The sequence below is a fragment of the Balearica regulorum genome, chromosome Z (genome assembly GCF_011004875.1).
Source record: "Balearica regulorum gibbericeps isolate bBalReg1 chromosome Z, bBalReg1.pri, whole genome shotgun sequence".
Classification (NCBI taxonomy): domain Eukaryota; kingdom Metazoa; phylum Chordata; class Aves; order Gruiformes; family Gruidae; genus Balearica; species Balearica regulorum.
In genome coordinates, this window is record NC_046220.1 from 25,302,563 (window position 1) to 25,322,148 (window position 19,586).

Sequence of the window (19,586 nt, forward strand, 5' to 3'; positions counted from 1 at the left end):
AAAAAGCAAGAAAAAAAAAGCAAAAATAATCCTGAAAGAAATTGAGTGCCTATTTTGAAAACAAGATTTGCTAATGTGACACTCGTGCCTCTCTTCAACCCAAAAAGAACATGGCTTAAGTCAAATCTTCAGCTTTTTAAAATTTATTTGCTCACAGGAAGTGCCCATGTCACTGACATGAACCATCCTAGACTGAGCTAGCTACATGAAGGTTAAGGGTTGTTGGTACATAATAATGCTAAATATTCTGATGCCAATGCTCATTTACTGTTCAAGCCCTAATCTGCTCCATTTCACCGCCTAAAAGAATTGGAAGACAATTTATCTACCACATAAGAGCAATCCTAGTGGGGCAGCAATAGCAAGAATTCTTAGTCCTATCACCAATAATTCTATACAAAACTTTGAGATACAACAGTAGAAAGCTTGAAGAAAGAAAAGAAACCTTATTTCTGCCAATCTTAGGCTAATGACAATGCTTTAATGTTTACTTACAAAAATCATCACAACTTAATAGCAAAATCAATAACAAACTACATATATGAAATATAACTGGCTGAAAGGCATTTCAAATACACCACCAAAACACAGAGATGGGGGGGGGGGAAGTAGTATGTCAATTTACAATACAAGAACTACTGTGGAAGAGGGAAGCAACAACAGAATTTGCTACAGACAAAACACTGTACAGTGCTACTTTTGAGGCAGCTGAAGGAGGCTACCTAGATAAGCACAGCTTTCAAGTCACACACACCACCACTTTAATCCAGCACAAATCCAGACTGCTGCACAAGGAGCAGTAACGTTCCTAATGCTATGCCATAACTAGTACTTCAGCAGCCAACCCATAAGCCCACTACATAAAAACTGCTTTGTCTAAAATTTAACTTGACCCAAAAAGGGTGTTTTCCTGCAGAGAAGAGATCAGGATTCATGCCAGAGTGAAGGGACTGTGTAGCTACTGCTACAGCAGAAGGGCCAAGAATTGAAGAAGCCATTAGAACAGTATAGTTTTCTCTAGTCAGGAAGGAATCCAAGCCACAAGTGAAGGTTACAAACAGGTGAAACACAGAAGTTTGCTTCCTCAGTACCTTTACTGGACTTGCTCTAAATCTGAAAATTAATGACATGGGGAAGGACAGCCTTACCTTTATAAAAAAGTCAACACAGTTATGTTAAATTGAATACAAAATAACTTCACAATTATGAGAAACATCCTGAATTAACGTTTTGTTTTTACAACACACACTGCAGTGTGAATAACAGCTGGAATGCTAGGCTTTGCCTCTGTTTCCTGGCATTTTTCTATTTATGTCACAAATTCTGTATAACATAAACAATAGGTTCTATTTAACTGTCTTAAAAGAAAAGCTTACTATAGCATACTCTATTTTCAAAACACCAAAGTAGCTGGCTCAACCCAGGAACCTAAAATCCTGAATTTCAGAATTGATTCTTGTTCAGATGTTATTTTCAAAGCAAGATTGGAGCTCAACTTCTGCATATTCCCCAGAGGAACTGAAAGAAGCCCATTTTAAATACTTTGGCAACATTAACTCTCAAGAAGCTGAATGAAAAGGAATCCAACTCAAACAAACAAAAATAAATCCAGCACTGCTATTTCCAAGGATATTCCAAATTCAACATACTTCAGTCTTACCTTGGACACGTTGCTGATATAATCCAACTGACAAGTGCTCTCTTTATCAACTTGATTACAAAGATTCTGTAAAGTGGAGGCATATTCCTTATCACTTTTTACTCGCATTACCATGAATTTCTTCACTGTTTCCAGCAGTCGTAGTTCCCAGTCTTGCAGTTTTAATAAAGCATCATGAGAATACTTCAGGTCACCTCCAAACCCCATTTTTTAAGGCACTATATACCACACAGGGGAAAATACAGGCTCTTCACCACATCTGAAAGCAGAACAAGGTTTATGAGACATGTATTGAAAGAAAAACTTCCAGTATGACAAAGAGCAAGTATTAACATCTAAACCCTGAAACAACTTAACTGTAAGATTAACCACATACATATACCACCTCAAAACAAACCGAAAGGAGGGTCAGAGCATTCTTTCAAACACACCTCTATAACTGGAAGAGACCTCAGGCCCAGAACTGTCCTTCAGTTTCCATCTGCAAAATGTATCTCCCTAACTTAAAGTGCAGTTATGAGGGAACACATAATAGCATCCAAAAGAGATACTAAAGACCAATCCACATGTATAATCAAGTAAGTATAGCTGAATATCTCCAGACAAGAACTGCCAACTACACCGTTCCGCTCCTGGTGACCCAAAACATTTGTTTCTGGTGTTCAGTGTCCTAAGAGCACAGAAAAATCCAAATAAAAGATCAGCTCTCAGACATGGCATCCGTAGGAAATGGATAACTAGTTTGAAGCTCGTTTGCTCCTAAACACTGTGTTAGCAGGCCATTAAACTTGCAGATTCAACCTCCCAAAAATCAGAAAATATCCCCAACCAAGTTCCCCATGCAACCATCCATTGCTTCCCTGGGACACGCATTAGGGCAGGGTCCCTAAGTTCACATGATTTTCCCCTAAGGCAGCTCAGTCTTACTGTACCAAATGGGTATCATTTGATAAACAGATAAGAAGTGCTGCCTTATGAAATTCTACAACACACCTGCAGGTCAAAGACACCTGCTTGAGCTAGCTTTAAACACCTGTATCTGATACTGATAAACATGCAGCCACATCGTGGAAGACCTGAACCCACACAGACGAGTAATTTCCACAGGTTGCATAGGTTTTGTAATGTGGGCTGAATGCTCTTTCCTGTGTATACACCAAAACGCTGTTCTTACACGAATCAGCTTCAAACTAGGTAAGATAAACTTAGATAAACTGCAATTATAGCTCTGGACTGCAGTGCAGACACAACCTGTGTACTGCTTATTCACTAATTCCTGCACTCCAGCCAACTCTTAGCTCTTCTGAACACAGAAGTACCAATTTCTTCACAGGCTTTAAATTGCCACTTAAATTACCAGAGTGTTTTACAAACATTAACAGACTTATCTTCCTAACGGCCCATGGGGCAAAATGAGACTAATAATCTTATTTTACACTAAGAACAGAGACACATAAACTAATGTCAACATTATACTGGCTAATACTGGTATGTACAAGGCTTAAAAACAGACTTTTCAGAGTGCCTAGCATTTTTAGCATATTAAATATAGAGAAAAAAAAAGATGTTATTGGTTTCAGTTACCACATAAAATTTAAGATTTTGGAAATCAGAACCTAGAGCGATCTCCACGGTAGCCTGAGTCTCAGGATCGTTCCTCTCTTCCTGCAGTTCCTTGCCTCCGTTAGCTCTTCCAGGAAGTTACGGAAATAAGCCTCATCCACTATGTGTTTATTCTCAGAACACAAACCATGCTATGTAATGAAAGAAACAAAGAAAATAAGAATAGTCCTGTGTTATAATGCATCTATAGAATAGAAAAAAGTCAAGGTTGTACAAGTAACCTGAAATCTATTGCAAGCTTTCATATGGTCTTTAATTTGAAGCTGTGTATTTTAGTCAGAAGTCTTGCTGATGGCTAGGAGCTCAGTCATAAAGAGCAACGGTAAATAATTAATGGTGGCTGTATTTATAAATGATGGATGATGTCATTAGTAGTTCTATTAATGGTAACATTTTCACAGTTAAAATTTAAGAACAGTCTTGCAAAACCAGTAATATTTTAGTAAAATAAGCAAAAGAAAAAACCTTAAAGCACCTACTTATTAATATGACTGGATCTGCACTTGTGATTTTTCAACACCCTTTAGACCTATATCCACTTTTGTGACCAAGTTCATTTTAGTCCTGGCACATTTTAGCACATTACCTAAATATCCTAGCATATTAGCTATGAGAAAAGATAGTATCTCTATTTTCTTACATTCGAGATTAAGAAGAAATAGAATCTCAGGATGAATTCTGGCCTTGTGCTATGAGTAAAGTGCTGGCTTGTTTGCGTTTACCTGTCTTTTACGGAGACACAGGAAGGCAAGGGAGGGAGGAAATATTCGCAGCATATGATATGACACCCTCTAGTGGAGGGTGTCCCTGCCTACAGCAGGGGGGCTGGAACTAGATGATCTTTGAGGTCCCTTCCAACCCAAACCATTCTATGATTCTATGATATTTCAGTCTACTTTTACTGACTCACTGTAGAGCCATAAGATTACAAAAATCAACAGAACAGAAGATCCAACAACAACTCACTCCAGCCTCCCAAGCCTCCCTTCAGTAAGTAGTAATTAGATTTTTTCCAATTACACTACTAGATACCTGGGTACATCGACAAAAATCATACACATACTGGACTGTGGTCTTTGTTTTAAATTATTCCATTTACCATGGCAGAAGCAGCACAGCAAAAATGCATTTTGCAAAAGTGATAAAATCTGATTCAGTAACACTAACAAGCATAAAGTCTCAGAGCTTATGATTCCCAACTGGGTAAGCCAGCCTCCATACGCCTTCCTTATAAATTAAGAAAATGTTCAATCAAGACATTCAGGAACTCAAATGCTCCAATATTGTGGAGGTAAAGAAGTGGTGAACAAGTATACAAGACCTAAGCCACTTAACTGTTGATAAGCTAAAACCCAAGACTCTTAAAACCACTTCTAATTTTTTAACACTTTTAAACACCTGAAAACACTATAGACCACACAGTCACTTACTCGAAGTCAAAATGGAAGAATTACTGAACACATGAATAAACACGTTCTATGCAATCTGTATTTCAAACACTTTTAAAAAGCACAAGCACATTTAAAAATGCCTACATTCAAAGAGACAATATCTGGCACCAATGCACACAGGTATTTTTCCAAGTTTGATATCTCCCTTCTTAGTGCACACAGATGAGTTGACAGCTGCCCTACAGGGTCAGACCAGTAGAACAGAGCATTTCAGCTGGAAGAGACCTACAACGACCACCTGGGCATAATGACCCATGTAGATCAGCACTCTGTCTCCTACCATGGCACCAGGAGATGCAGTTTAAGGACAGCGAACAAGTTGGGCTGCTATTTGTGGCAATATCCTCCTTGTGCTTCCCTATGTTCACAGCTACTGGAGTACAGAAGAAATACTAATAGTGCCATTTTTTGGCTTTACCATACAACATTACAATGTTCATACTGAGCATGTAAGACAAAGATAGATTCCCACCCAGACTTTGCAACCACAGACTACTGCCGAAACTGAGTAGTGCAACAAAATCTGAACCCAGAAAAGATTTACTGTGGAACTAGTAGGAGGTACAGGGAGTTTGAGATACAAACATACTTTCTACTTCAATGTTGAAAAGATAAAAATATAGTGTGAAAGATATTAAGGGGAAAACAAAAAATCTTTCTCAGTAAAACACAGGAGAATATTTTATATTGAAGGAAAAAAACAGATGGCATCACATTTTAAAGTAGCTAGATACAGAATTGATGACAATGAACACATGATATGCTAAATTCATACAGAAAAAAAACCCTTTGGGAATTGCTTACTCTTATGTGAAGAGATACTTCCTATTCTGGCAGATACCCATGAGGTTTATCTCTTTTTCCACACATCAACAATGCTTGCATAATTTGACATGCCAGCAAAGTCTCAAAGTGAATCCTAGCATGTTTTGTAAAAGTAATAAAATCCCCGTAGTATCAAATAGGACAAATGAGTTTTATTTTATTACTTTGAAGTGTGCGTGAGAGAGAGATATGTTACTATAAAAATTACTGGATATCCAAATTAGCCAATCAGTATTTGGTAAGTTGTAAGAGTTAAAATATGTCTCAGAACCAATTCCAAGAAAGTAAGACTTTCTTTTTAGAGTCACTCTCAAAATAGCAAACTAATCACTGACAGGAAGTAAATACTCAATATACATTCAATAATATACTGTAAATGAGCAACCAGACCTTGAAGAGTTCTAAATTTAAGAACAGTTACCGAAGACAGTTTATGACTTGTCTCAACCACAACCATCACAGCAGTGCAGTCAGATTGCAAATGAAGCAATGTCAAACTTTGTTAGCATGACAGTGAGAAACTTCAGTGACAGTCACATAAACTTTCAATACTGTAACACTCCCCTCAGCAAATAAAGCCAATATTCCAGCATTAGGAGTCCTCCTGGATTCCAGAACAACTCTGAAGAAAGTAGTTTTTATAGCCAACCTACATTTAATTTAAAGATTGCAATCTGTCCCTGACACATGAGAGTGGCCATACTGTGGCAGATCAAAGGTCCTGTGTGTCTGACAATGACTGCAATCAAATGAGCAAGGAAGAACAGAGCACATACATAGAGATACTTTCCCAGGATGCTCTCCTACCCTTAAAACAACTGGTGCCTTCTGTTATATATTGCCATGAAATACACCCAAGACTGTGATTGCTAATCTTAAAATAATGATGAATCCATATGCTTCAGTTGGAACTTGTGGTTTCATAATATCAGTGACAAGGTAAACCACAAAACAGCAGCAGTTGAATTCAGAACAGAAGAGCACAGCACATATCTGCCCCCCCCCAGGAGGAGGAATACGGAATGGGCATGGTATGCAGGGAGCATCACTCTCACTCCCGATCTGCTGTCAACTCCCTTGCTCCTAAATCTGCACGGGCTCCAAATCACTTAGCATGGCTTATATTTTGCAGACCCTTTCTAGAAGCATTAAGAATACCGCAAAATCAGAAAAGGAAGAGGACTTGGATTCAGGATACAAATCCTTAAATTCAAGGCTTCTCTACTGACTTAAAAGCAATTTTATAACAGGTGATCAATTTGTTACACAGTCCATCTTAATTTCTGAATGTGAGGCTTACGGTAGTTATAATCCATTAAAACAATGAAATAAATCATTCTTAGCCCTCCATCCACACCTTAAATAAAACTTAGACTGTTAAATACCTGACATTTCTGTTAGTGTAGTACCTACTCCTGGAATGTTCAAGATCATGAAACATAAAACACATGCTTTACCTACCTTTATTTATACTAACCACATATTAAGAGTATTATCTATACATGCATTTAATGCAAAATGTATGGAACACGAACTAGCTGAATTAATGCTTCCACAGAGCTACTGCCATCAATAAACATACAAAGTGGTAATTTAAAGCTAGCCTGATCGTTTCAAAACTGGTCTGAAATATTAGTCCACTCAAGACAAAACAGGCAGCTTATTTTCAGGAGGGCCTTTCTGCAAAACATACCTTACATACCTTAAAAAATTTTCCTCAAGAAATGATCCTTAGTACACTTCTTTTTATGTCAGCAGCTACTTCTGATTTTCACTTCCTGAAATAACTTTTCTTTTCTGGGGACTCTGTGAAAGACAAAAAGATCAAACTTTTTTTTATCACTTCAGCATTTTAAAATACATTGCAAAACTTAAACTTAGACAAGCTGTTTGGCATTATCAGATTATCACCAGCAGACATTTTTTTTTAAAAGATACAGAGTTCAAGAAAACCAAAAGAGTAGAGTTCTCAGATGACTCCAATTAGTAGTATGCTATCACTTCATACACACAATTTTGAGTGAAGAAACAGTTTTGTCTCTGCATGTATAACCGAAGATTTTTTTTTTAAATTCTTGGAATTTCTTATGACACAGTGTATTGTAGACAGAAAATGAGATCATTTCATTTATTTTTGATGCCCTTGACAAAACAAGAAGGAACCCCATTAACAAGGAAAATGGAAACACGGAAGATCAGAATTCGTTATATGAAAGACAAACTTAGTAGGGGTATTTTCACTCTAAGAAAACAAGTGGCAACATAGGAAAGGGACCAAACAAGGCGGAGAAATTTCTTATATGGCTCTAATTACTCCAATATCTACAATAGTAAGAGGTCTGAAAGTTAAGACAACTGCAGCACTAAAATTTCAAGCTGTAGCTCTGGACTGCAATCTAGGTGAAGCAACTGCAACACAAGTTGCAACTGGATCGCTGAGGTTTTACATTAAGAAAAAAGTACATAAAATAAATTTTAAAAAAAAATTGAGAAACAGGCTTTGCATATAGCTTACAAGTCCAAGGTATGCTATGCAAGCTGCATCTGGACCAATGTTAAATGTTTACTCACAACCTCATACCAGAATATTTCATGTAAAGTTAAATCTTTAGATGAGACATTCAGTATTGGTTTAGCAATTGTAAGTAAAGACATATTAAGCAAAACTGAAAGGCAGACATAGTGTGTAAGGGTAAAGAAAAGAGAACTATTTTGCATATCTCTATTATTTAAAACAGAGCACTAACCATGGACACATAAAATCTTACGAAGGGATAGTTTTAGTTCATACTCAAACAGACATTATTTAGTATTCCTTTCTGGTTACTTGGTGACCTTCTAGAAACAAAGTGCTGCCTAATATGAATACAAAACTTCCATTCTGCATGACCAAAAATAGAAGAGACTGTAAGTGATGCTTACATTCAGCCACTGCAAAGAAACAGCAACTATGCAACCAGATACAAAAGGAGAAAAAAACATGCAGCAAGCTAGAAGCATTACAAAATTCACCACACTTTTAGTAACAGATACAAAAATACTTGCTGCAAAGTTGCAAAGCCCAAGAGAAAGTCTTCACCAGCAAAAAATTAAAAGGAAGAGGAAAACATTATAGTAAATTTGGCTCCAGTCCTCCTATCACAAAGACAAACGAGTTGGAAACACAAGAATATCACTGGACAGGAACATTACTTTCAACCCCTTTCCTGGTTCGAATGGGAAAGTAAAACATGCTACCACCACCAACTGGGCACATCCAGATTTCAAGTAGATGTTAAAGATCTGCATGTGGTATAATGAACCCCTTCTGAAAATTTCATTTATTAAATGGAACAACAGACTGGAGCCACTTAAACACAGACAAGCTCTATCTTCTGTTCTCTGCACGCAGCCAAAAAGCACAACTTTTTTTTTTTAAAGAACTACTCTATCACATATGTTAGAATGGAAAATTTTGTTTCTCAATATAAAAATAAAATACCCACCCAACTATTCTTCAGAATTCCAATTACTACTAATTTTTTATCTATGTGCATATTTTCACCTGTATACAGGTCGTCAGTAGAATTTAAAATTGGTACTACAGGTCCAATACTCGTCTTACTGATACGTGTATACCAGCTAATACATGGAAGTATAATGAAAGCTTGCCAGTGAATTACACAGCCATCTGTAAGAGACAAACAAAACGTTACAAAATTCCTGTTGCTATTTCTGAGCTCAAACACAGTAGAATCTGATAGTTAGAGACAGCTTGCTACATCAATGCAATAAATGACTAGATAACAAAGTTATAAAAAAAATTAAATACAATAAGATATGGATAGAGCAGAAAACCTAGATGATCTGTTGTTTTCTGAAATTACTGCCAAGACAGTGAAAGCCAATCCTACACCAGATCCATTTTAGACTGGGGATATATAAGGCATTGGCTCAAAACGAAGCATCAGAGAAGCATTTAAAAATATCAAATTAATAGTAAGAATTCACCAAAATCAGGTATTATTCAGCTGAAGTTTTAAAGCATCAAATACGACATTGCCAAACTATTAATTCTGCAAAAACTTAGGCTTAAGGTGAACCAAGAGGAATGGAGAGTGGAAAATATATCAAATTTTTTCAGAGCTTGACAAGGCAACCAGGAGAAGCAAAACAAAGACAGTCTGACTTCCACACCGGTCAAGGTGGTTAAAAACATTTGTGGACTGGAATAATCAGGAGGAAAAAAAATCCAATGTAGCTTTTGTAGAGGAAAGTCATGCTCCACAACTTGAAGAATTCTTTGAAGGAGTCAAGGATCCTGTGGATAAAGGTGTTGGAAGTGGTAGTGGACGTGTTTCTGCTGATGTCTCTCATAGGAAGCTGTTACAGAAGTGAAGACCTTGCAGGGTAAGATTTAAGAGACAAGATTTACAGGAGAGAGAGTCAGAAGCCTCACCAGAACCTGTAGTAGGACTGTTCTGAACAGCAGCCAAAGTCACCTGCCATATCTGTCATTTCACATATAATCTGTGCTTAAATTTGCAAATTATACAAAATTATTATGAGCAATCAAAACTGACACATCATTAAAAAATTTGCAGAACCACCCCAGAATACTGAGCAACAAGCATATAAAACAGCAGATGAAGTCACAGGTCAGTAAATGCAATGTAACACTCTGAGAGAGAGAACTCTAAGTTATTTAATGCCACTACCAGAAAAAGGTCTGGTAGGCTCTGAACATGTATCTTCAAAAACATTTGTTCAGTGCTTTGAAGTGGTCAGGTTAGGAACCATCCAGAATAACAGACTTCTTTTTAAATGAAGGGAAGAGAGAACATAACATATTCTTGTGATGCTGGTAACATTCATGGTGTTCCTATACCTTCAAATTATTCTGTCTCATGAAGAATGCAAACAATCAAAAAAGTACAAGTGATGTTGATCAGAGAATGGAGCAGCTTCTGCACAAAGAAAGTGAAAAGAATTTTTTAGCTCACAAAACAGGTAAGTATGATGGGGTGTCAGACCAAAGTACAAAAAAAAAAAAAAAAATCATGATACCACAAAGTGAGAAGGTATGTGAGATGCCTGAAGTGTTTCCCAGAACAACATGGGAATATCAAATGCAATTTTAAAAAGTTGCTCTTAAGTACTTATTTGCCTAGTAAATAATTAAATGAGAGAACTCAACACCTAAAAACATTTTTGAGACCAAGAAACAAACAGGTTCAAAAATTCTTATAAAAATTCATGAAAAAAACAGATCTGTTGAACAGCAGAACTTCCATCTCAAGATGTCTCTAAACTGCAAAAGCAGGACAGGAACTATTATTCTACATTTGTGCCAAAAGCCCCTTCTTCTGACTGTAGCAATTACTGAGCTAGATGGACTTCACTTGATCACATACAAACATCCTCACCTAGTGCACTCTCACTCTCTTACCCCTGCAGCTGTATGAAGACCACAGTTTTCCCAAGCACCTCTTGCAGCTGTGATCTCATTAAAAATACATGTAAATAAGAAGCAGTGAGCTCCATCAAAGAACAGGATTTACACTTTTCAGTACAAAAAATGCCACAAACCAGATAAAAGCCCATAAACTGACTCTCAGACCCTCTGCCTAGAATTACAAGACACACTTTCTATTTTCAATATCCAAAGTTTTCATGTACTTTCATTCCATTCTTGTCGGAATTCACATCTGAAAACAGTAGTAAGAGACATGATGGAAATACGTCACTAACAATCAAAGAATCACAGAATGGTTTGGGTTGGAAGGGACCTCAAAAATCATCTAGTTCCAACCCCCCTGCTGCAGGCAGGGACACCCTCCACTAGACCATGTTGCCCAAAGCCTCATCCAACCTGGCCTTGAACACTTCCAAGGATGGGGCATCCACAACCTCTCTGGGCAACCTGTGCCAGTGCCTCACCACCCTCACAGTGAAGAATTTCTTCCTAATATCTAATCTAAATTGACCCTCCTTCAGCTTAAACCCATGACCCCTTGTCCTGTCACTACACTCCCTGATAAACAGTCCCTCTTCATCTATCCTGTAGGCCCCTTCAGGTACTGGTAAGCCACGATTAGATCTCCCCAAAGCCTTCTTTTCTCCAGGCTGAACAACTCCAATTTTCTCAGCCTGTCCTCATAGGAGAGGTGCTCCAGCCCTCTGATCAGCTTCATGGCCCTCCTCTGGACTCACTCCAACAGCTCCATGTCTCTCCTGTACTGGGGCCCCCAGAGCTGGACGCAGTACTCCAGGTGGGGTCTCACAAGAGCGGAGCAGAGGGGCAGGATCACCTCCCTCGACCTACTGGTACTACATCATGTAAGTGTAAGGCTTATAATCTGAAGACACCACCCAATTCTTTCCCCTTCCACCAAAGAACCACATATAGTTACCTACTGCAGAAAGATTTTTGTCAAGACTTGGTCTTCTCAGCCTATCTGATTTAGTATTCCCCACCCTTAGCACAAGGAAAAAGTTTCTCAATGATCAAATCTCACCTTCCTCATCCTATGACTAAGGAACAGAGAGAAGTGACTAGCCACTTCTTTGCAACCCCATTATCCTTCTTAGTTTGTGACCCAAAAATTCCAAGCCATCTTCCACACAACTGCACCTTAGCCTGTTTCCTCCCCCATCACATACCCATGCAGTCCAGCCTACACAGTGCATTGCTTTCGTGCTCACTGACACCCTGATTTGTTCCAGATGATGTCTCCCATTTGCCAAGATTATTCTAAATAGCAATCTCATTCTCCACCACACCTGCATTTGTTCCCAGCTCCCCATGGCCTGAAAACTTCCTCAGCATGCTCTTTTTTATCACCTCAGGCCTCACATGAAAAATGTGCCACAGGAAGAGCTGCCATTTGGTAGTGAACCATGTGGTAAGTGCTCTTAAGGTGCAATTACTCCACCAGTGTTCCTTCCATCTTGTAGAAGTTTCTACCTCACAGTCATGGGTAAATAGCAAGGCAGATGCTGGAGACAATCTCACCAGGCAGAAAAGTACAAGAAGGTGAAGGCAGCTACACATTAAGAAAAGCAGAGCTAGGCTGGCTGCCACAAGTCACACTCTGCCACCGTGTCTCAGGACTCAGTTCTGTGCTCTTGTTAACTTTGAAAAAGGCAGTGCCGCATACAAAATAACAGACACACACCTTGCTTTCAAAGGGTAAATGCACCTAGTTACTTGTTACCCTCCACATGCTTAAAAGCATAGAGAGCTTTCCTTCCTGTATTTTTCCAGGAATTAAACTTTCCTTGAATTAAGTTCCAAGCCGCAAGAAAAGCACAGCCCCAGTAAAGAGTACCTGACCAACTCATTTTCACTGACCTCTCAATTCTGCAGTGTTGCAATGTTTATCTCCACACTAGATCTTAACAGAAAAACAGATTGAGTAGGATCAGGCTGATAAAAATAATTCTCATGTGGCAGGCACTGCATTCCACTATCTCCAACCCTAAGTTCTACCGGCTAAAGAAACATACAAGGCTAAAATGATCGCAAGTTGGCCACAAACTCAAAAACCTAGATACACACATCAGTGTTGCAGGCTCGTTTTAAACTGTATATTATATAGTGTATTAAAGAAACTTCTGAACAAACAAGAGCAACAGAAGACAACTAAAGTATTGCATTTCGAAAAGATTTCTTGCCTTAGATGAATAGTGAAGATGGAAAAACTGCTAGGGAAAGCGGCAGCAAGAGTCAACGCTGAAATTAAAAAGTAGCTTGTTGACTAATGAGTTAGTCTATGCACAGTTAACGTCTGTGCTGATTTCTTTCATTCAATTAGATGCCAGTTTCTCCAGTTTGAAGGTAGGAAGCAGTCTTCCTTATTTGGAAATTTCTTCCTATGGCCCAACATCAGTCAGAATTTCTCGATGCAGCCAAAATAATTAGATTAAAAATCTGCCATTAGTCCGTGATATATGACAATACTGGTCTCCTCAGGAGAAACATAATCTGGTTCCAAGTATTTATCGCTCTTTGAAAAGAAATTCAAAGAGTAATCAGGGTGCTGCTTCTTCCTTCCTCCTTCATTAAACTAATTACATCCTTCTGGTTCATTAAACCCTCTGCTTCGTTAATTCGCTCTTCATTCAGTCTTGTTGAGGTCACTTATCCCCTTGGCACCATCATATCACATTTAATGTAGCTTGATTACACAGTATTCTGTACAGAAAACCATCCCGAGAGGAACACAGGTCCATGAGGAAGAGAGTCCAGTCCCTTCCCAAAAGCTGATATTCCAGACTATACATGGCAGGAAATATATCATGTAGTTCAGTGAAAGGTGTAGCATCAAAAATACCTGTTTGCTATTCGTGAGCTGACTTTTCCTTCACATGCTCCATATTCAAAAAGATACTCACTGTGATAATTCTCTCTGTTAAATGGGATACAGTTACTGTCACTATAAAGGTAGAGTCACCAGAAAGACAGATGACTGATCTATGCATTTGCACCTTCTTAAACACTTGAAGGGCATAACAAATTTAAATACATACATTTTACAAATATATACCAGGGCTAGCTTTTCAAGATACATGAAGAAACCTACCCTATCTTTTTAGATCCAGTCAGTTTTGTTTGGGTATGATCAGCTTTCCCAGTTACAAAGAAGACTCCTTCTGAAGGGTATTAGTCTCATTTGAAAATGTATAAATCAATCAAGCTTTAATTAATGGATGTTATAACAAACAGTAAAAGTTGTGGATGTTTAACCTCCAGGTCTCTGGAAAAATGGTAATGAAGCACATATGAGAAAAAAAAAAGTATGCTTGGTCTCTTCACACGAGTATTGTTTTCATACATAAGATTCAGCATAGCATCTTTATTGCAACAGATTTTTTTTATATTTTTTTATCACTAGTCTTTCATTCTGTATATTCTTTCCAGAAATGATACCCAGCAGCTATCTTTTCATTTACAAGGCCAATGTTCTTCAGCACGTAGCACCAGTCATGGATATTCTTCAGGAAAAAAAAAAAAAATAGGGATGACAATAATGTTTGTATTGTAGGCAAGGATTATTTAGGTCCTGTACTCTGAGACAACTGAAGGCAATTTGACTGACTGCATCTTTAAACCTGAAATCCTGACTTAATCTGAGAAAAATTCTGTAGAGAGACATAAGTCATCCTATTGTAATAGTCAAACGTTAACAACCATCTACTTAATCCCTGCTTTGGAAATGGCAGCTCCCACATGCTGAAAGCAGACTAACCACATGCACGCTGCAAATCCCTACACCTCCACTAGGCTCCGCAAGTGATGAAATGCTAGAGCACAAGAGATCACTGTGTCACAGCCCATCAGAATGAAGCTTTAGCAGCATGACACACAGGGTATGCACCGCATGCTTTGTGGAAACATGAAGCCTTAGGTTTGAGGACACAAGGCATACAGGGATACGATACCTCTGGAAGACTGTTCTGCACAGGACACAAACCTGCTCCAGTGTGCATCCTTACTGTGGCTGGAGCAGAGCCTGGAGAAAACAATCCCACCAGCTGTGGGCAGGTTTCCTTTCAGACGGTACCAGCTGGCTCCAAAAAACCAGTTAGAAAGCATGCAGCATGGAAAACTAAGAGGCCATAGAGGAAGACAAGGACTGAATCCAACTGAGATTTTGATCTCAATAAGGATGTAATTACCTCCTCATATAAAAAAGAATCATTTAGATAAATTACATGATCTAGATGCCAGTTAAATTGGTTAAAACAGTAGCTTCAGATTTACTTAACACATCCATTGATGAGAGATTTCACACTCCAATTTCAACATTCACCTAATCCAAAAAGTAGAACTGGGTATTAAAAGGTCTTCCTCTATCTTTGTTACAGACCTTTAAGTCTTTACAATTCTTTCGTTTTTTGGCTGCACACTTCAACTGCTAACATGTTTCTGTATTCGGTGAATCAGGCATTTCGTTTTATCTGGTGAACTTCAGTTATCACATCTGCTGAACTGGTAAACAACCATATTATGGAAATTAAGGAAAAGATATTCTCCTTGGGAGAAAACAAATCATTCGCAGCATCAACATACAACAAATATACTCACACCAACAATAAACATGTGTGTGTTTTACTGATTCCATGCTTTATATCTTTCACTCAGTAAAAAGGTGCTCCTGTTTTATGATTTTCCTTAAAATTGGCTACAAAAACATTTCCCACAACACTTTGCTGAAGGGATAGCACAATTGTTTTAAAATACCATTATTTACAGTGCTTAAGCTTTCACATTTTTAAAACTAAGCCAGTTCACTTGACTGCAGCCCTTATCTGGAATTCCTGAAACTTACTTGGGATACAAATACTGTGGGGTACTGTTTTACATTCATGACCATTTCAAAGCAGAAGCTACAACTAGGAAGTCAGATGCTATATGAAAGAAACCCAAAACATTAAAGAAAGTTTTTGCATAATTCACAAAAGCTGTATTTTAACAGACACAGTGGCAGTACACTACACTAAACAGATTTTAACAAACTTAATTTAATAGCAGACAGGACAAGCTTTAGGTATTCAAAGATTAAGAAGGTTTATCCTAAGACCCTACTCCTATTTGCTTATAGGTTCACCAAAAGTGAATTTAGTGATTTACCAGCCCAGTGGCTAACAACCTCCACCAGCTGAGCCATTATTAATATGTTATTTGTCTGAGCATGAAAGCACTAAATATTCAATAAAATTATTCCTGCCTTTATTAAATAACCATTACATCTATGCCCTTTTCCACTCTGGTCTGCTTTGTACTGAGAAAAACAACTTATTACTGCCATTCTCAGTTTGAACAGCAAACATTATAAATGTGATGACAAACCAAAATGCTGTCAATATATGGAATAAGATTTTCCAATTTCTCTAAAGCAAAAAGTTAGGCATAAACAGAACTGAAGAAAAGCAGCAAAGCTGACAAATCAAGCAGTGAAATTAAGAGAGTCACAAATTGAGGTTGAAAACCTAAATGCCACCATCTTTGGAATATGCATTATGTGATCATGTAATTACTTCCACAGTGCTTTTCTCCATAAATGCCTGACTCATTTATTACAGAGAACAGAGTGCTCTGGGGATGATTCAGCATTCTGTCAGAGGGGCTCATTTTCAGGACTCTATCACACTCATTGCTGTAGTTGTATGTCTTCCAGTTTCTAAACAGGCAATTTCAGGGAACAAAGTACTCATGATTAATGCACTTTAACACTATGCTGGCTTCTATTTCTGCTTCTGGCAAAGAATACTTACATAATATGCAACAATTCACAAACATTTCACAGGTTGCCCCTATTTAAAAGGTCTTAATTATGGTAATTTATTTTGATGCTTATGCTTTATTTCTTAACGTCTCAGGTCCTCACGTTAAAATAAATCGCTTCCAAAACCATAATATGGAAAAAACGTTGTGAGATTCTAAGATCAAATGATGACAATTACGATTGAGCTACTGAAAGGACTGTCTTCAGACCAAGATTTAAATATTGTACAGAAAAATACCTAATACTAATAAACTACTAAGTAGTTATTTGTTAAGTATTTTCATTACTAGCACTTAATAAGAAAGGGTTCCAAATGGACTACAGTACTGTGCAAGCAAGACTGTAAAGCATAGTTAAAGGACAGATTAAAAATACGTATGCCATGTTTTCATTTCTCCCTTAACAGTTGAAAGTTTCGTGTGATCATCTTAATAGAGAGCCATGTCACAGAACAGTTTCACAGTCTGCAACTAGTGCTGTTACTCCACATTCACTCTATCAATAACAGAAGGGCAAGATTTGTTCGGAGTAGCAACTCTCAGCAGAAAATAAGAGCAACCATATCAGAAAGCCTAATGAAATACCCTTGCTGCTCAAGGTGCAAGTTCACAACATAGACAAGATTAAGCAGCCAGAACTGTGTTGTAACAAGCCAACTAATACATCTCAAAGATCAGGAATTCTGACAAACCTGTACAACTGGCCAGGAAACAGTCACTGAACCACAGTACAGTTACCAGCATGGAGAGTTGTCTCTACACATTGCTATGACACTCATCTGTGTGTTGTGAGCAAGTTAGTAACCAGCTCAGATGTGGGAAATAAAGTTTGAAACTGTATGTGGTTAAGTCATTTGGCATTTTCCCTCTAGTTGTAGAAAGCAGGAATGCAAAAGCAGCTGGTGACTATAGAGAAAATGGTAATCTGAGATCCAAAGTAGAATGATGTTATGAAATACAATTCACTCAGGTTAATAACAGCATTAAGTCTTAATTTATTGGGAATTTATTTTTGTCATCATCAGGGAAACACATTTGACTGGAAAAATCCCTATTACTTCAGACTCATTACACTCAAAACCAACCTGAACTCTGCATTTAAACTTGCAGGAGGAATTAGAAAAGATTACAGTCATCCTCTCAAATATGCTTTCATGCTACGAGAGGACAGGAATCAAAATCCTCCATGCCTTGAAGTTGTCCTAAAAGAAAAAATAAGGAAAAAAAAAAAAAAAAACCACCACAAAAAAGCCATTTTTGAAGCACCCTTGCTGGTTTTTACGAACCATTTCCAAAATTTCTTATGCACTATATGTGACCACACACCATAGATCTTAAAACAAAACGTAACTATCTTCTCTCAAACCCCAGAAACAAAGCTATGAATTCCACTGATTCACCAATAAAAAAAGTTTCCAAAGTAAATCTTTCCACAGAAATGCTACAGTTACCTAACACAAATGTTATACAGCAGAAACTTGCTGCATATTTGCATGCACAGTATTTTAAACCCTTTAACTCCTTAATAAAATGGTGACTACTCAATGATTCCAAGACTATCTCTACTGTATGATAAACCTCTCCACTAAATTTTCAAAATCCATTTTTATAACGCGAATACATCAACACTATAATTAAGACAGAACTAAGTGGACGGTTTTATCTTAAGATAGGAGCATATATGCTGTTTGCTTCCTGCTGGAATTAACTTAGGCTTTCCTCCCTTCTCTTGCTGCTCCTCCTTCCCTCTGAGCAAAAGACTCCCCTTTCCTCTTCCTAAACCCACTTCCCACGTACTGCAAAGAAACCCCTCCTCCCTGTGCAGTGATGACCTCATGCTGCTAGCCCATCTCCTTGTATGGAGCAACTCCGGGCTTGCTGCCAGCTTTCTCCGCCTTCAGGCTGAGACGGCAACATACCTTTCTTCACCCCGCCGCTTCCCAGCTGAAAGAGCACCGAGCAGCAGCAGCAAGCGGAGGGGGCACACAGGGCAGGAAGAGGGTGTCTCCGCACGGACAGACCGCCGGACGCCCGCCCCAGGCTCGCGTCTGGCGTAAACCTACTTCATGTGACCAAAGCACCTCTCCTCTCCATCGCGCCAAGAGCTAAACTGAACTCTGAACATTGTCAAGTATGGAAATACACCCTACATTTCCTAACTGAAGTGCAACCCACCTAGCTGAATCTTGCTCCCCCGTATTAAATCTCTTCATTCCAGTGAAGCCAATGTTACCTCTCCCCTTCTCTTAAAAAAGACCCATCTTATCTTTCTTAGTATCACTCTAAAATGTTCCCACCCCTTCTTCAGCCTGTCTTTACTTTCAAGTGTCTCCTCAGAATGACTTCTATATGATCACTTTACACACTGGCAATCCAAACATCACCTGAAAAAAAGAACCTTCCTTTGAAAGATTCAGTTCTGACAGAAAATTATAGTTGTAGGAAAGCAGGAAAGGGTCTTGGTGATGCTTAACAGAGCTTTTGCTCAGTTAAAAAGTAACCTTGCGCATGCAAGACTTGATCTTCTCCCTCAAAGAAATATCCCCAAAGCTCAACTCTTCCGGGGTTAATGTTCCATGCGTGTGTATTTTAAACTCATGACAGTACTGACAATTTGCTTCAACACAATAAAATGAATTTATAAAAGGGGAGAACATACATCTGTCTCAGCAACAATAATCATTACTGTAATTCAACCTTGATGTCCATCATTTGCAATTTGTTTTGACTGTGAGTGGATTAGAAGAATGAATGTCAC

At 38.2% G+C, this 19,586-nt stretch overlaps 1 protein-coding gene across 4 annotated transcripts in view; it reads right to left on the reverse strand.

The window, feature by feature from the left end:
• FER (FER tyrosine kinase) overlaps nt 1-19,586 on the reverse strand; it is a 174,366-nt gene that overhangs the window by 153,385 nt on the left and 1,395 nt on the right. For 3 of the 4 annotated variants that reach the window (XR_012832932.1, XM_075739369.1, XM_075739371.1), the window contains exons 2-3: nt 7,262-7,365; nt 1,661-1,919 (exon numbers count right to left, since the gene is read on the reverse strand). Coding sequence is in view for 3 of the 4 variants with exons in the window: in XM_075739369.1 (XP_075595484.1) it covers nt 1,661-1,867 (207 nt within the window). In the remaining variant the exon portion in view is untranslated. Of the gene's footprint in view, nt 1-1,660; nt 1,920-7,252; nt 7,366-19,586 lie in introns of those variants that run through there. The other variant, XM_075739370.1, reaches the window with a different exon arrangement.